The following is a 339-nucleotide window of genomic DNA, read 5'->3' on the forward strand; positions in this document are numbered from 1 at the left end:
TCCCAAAGGCCCAGGGGGAGTGCCAGCCCCCGCGGTCCCTGTGACTGGGCAGGGGACCCGTGTTCCTGGGGAGGCCCTGGGCAGCTGGCAGGGGGCCGTGGGACAGCAGTCCTGGTACTGAGCCTCTCCAGGTGCCTGCAGGTGTAAAGGAGGACTCGTTCAACGTGCTGGACCTGGCGGAGTACACCAAGAACCAGCCCTGGTGGCGCAAAGTCTTTGCCCCCAGCTCAGGGTCCAGCGCTGAGAAATACAGTGTGGCCACGCAGCTGGTGATCGGAGGGGTCACAGGATGGTAAGATGTGTGGGGGCTGCCACTGCTGCCTGTGGCAGGGCGGGGTG

The 339-nt window shown here is 65.8% G+C and overlaps 1 protein-coding gene across 1 annotated transcript in view; it reads left to right on the forward strand.

Moving 5' to 3' along the window:
- Window positions 1-141: 141 nt before the first annotated feature.
- The window catches only part of LOC104502135 (FUN14 domain-containing protein 2-like), a gene marked incomplete at its 5' end in the record, with an annotated part of 5,042 nt that continues 4,844 nt past the window's right edge, over window positions 142-339 (forward strand). The window contains one exon of the mRNA XM_010146061.1: window positions 142-292. Coding sequence (XP_010144363.1) covers window positions 142-292 — 151 coding nt within the window. The remainder of the gene's footprint in view (window positions 293-339) is intronic.

Source organism: Buceros rhinoceros, unplaced genomic scaffold (assembly GCF_000710305.1).
Source record: "Buceros rhinoceros silvestris isolate BGI_N320 unplaced genomic scaffold, ASM71030v1 scaffold3952, whole genome shotgun sequence".
NCBI lineage: Eukaryota > Metazoa > Chordata > Aves > Bucerotiformes > Bucerotidae > Buceros > Buceros rhinoceros.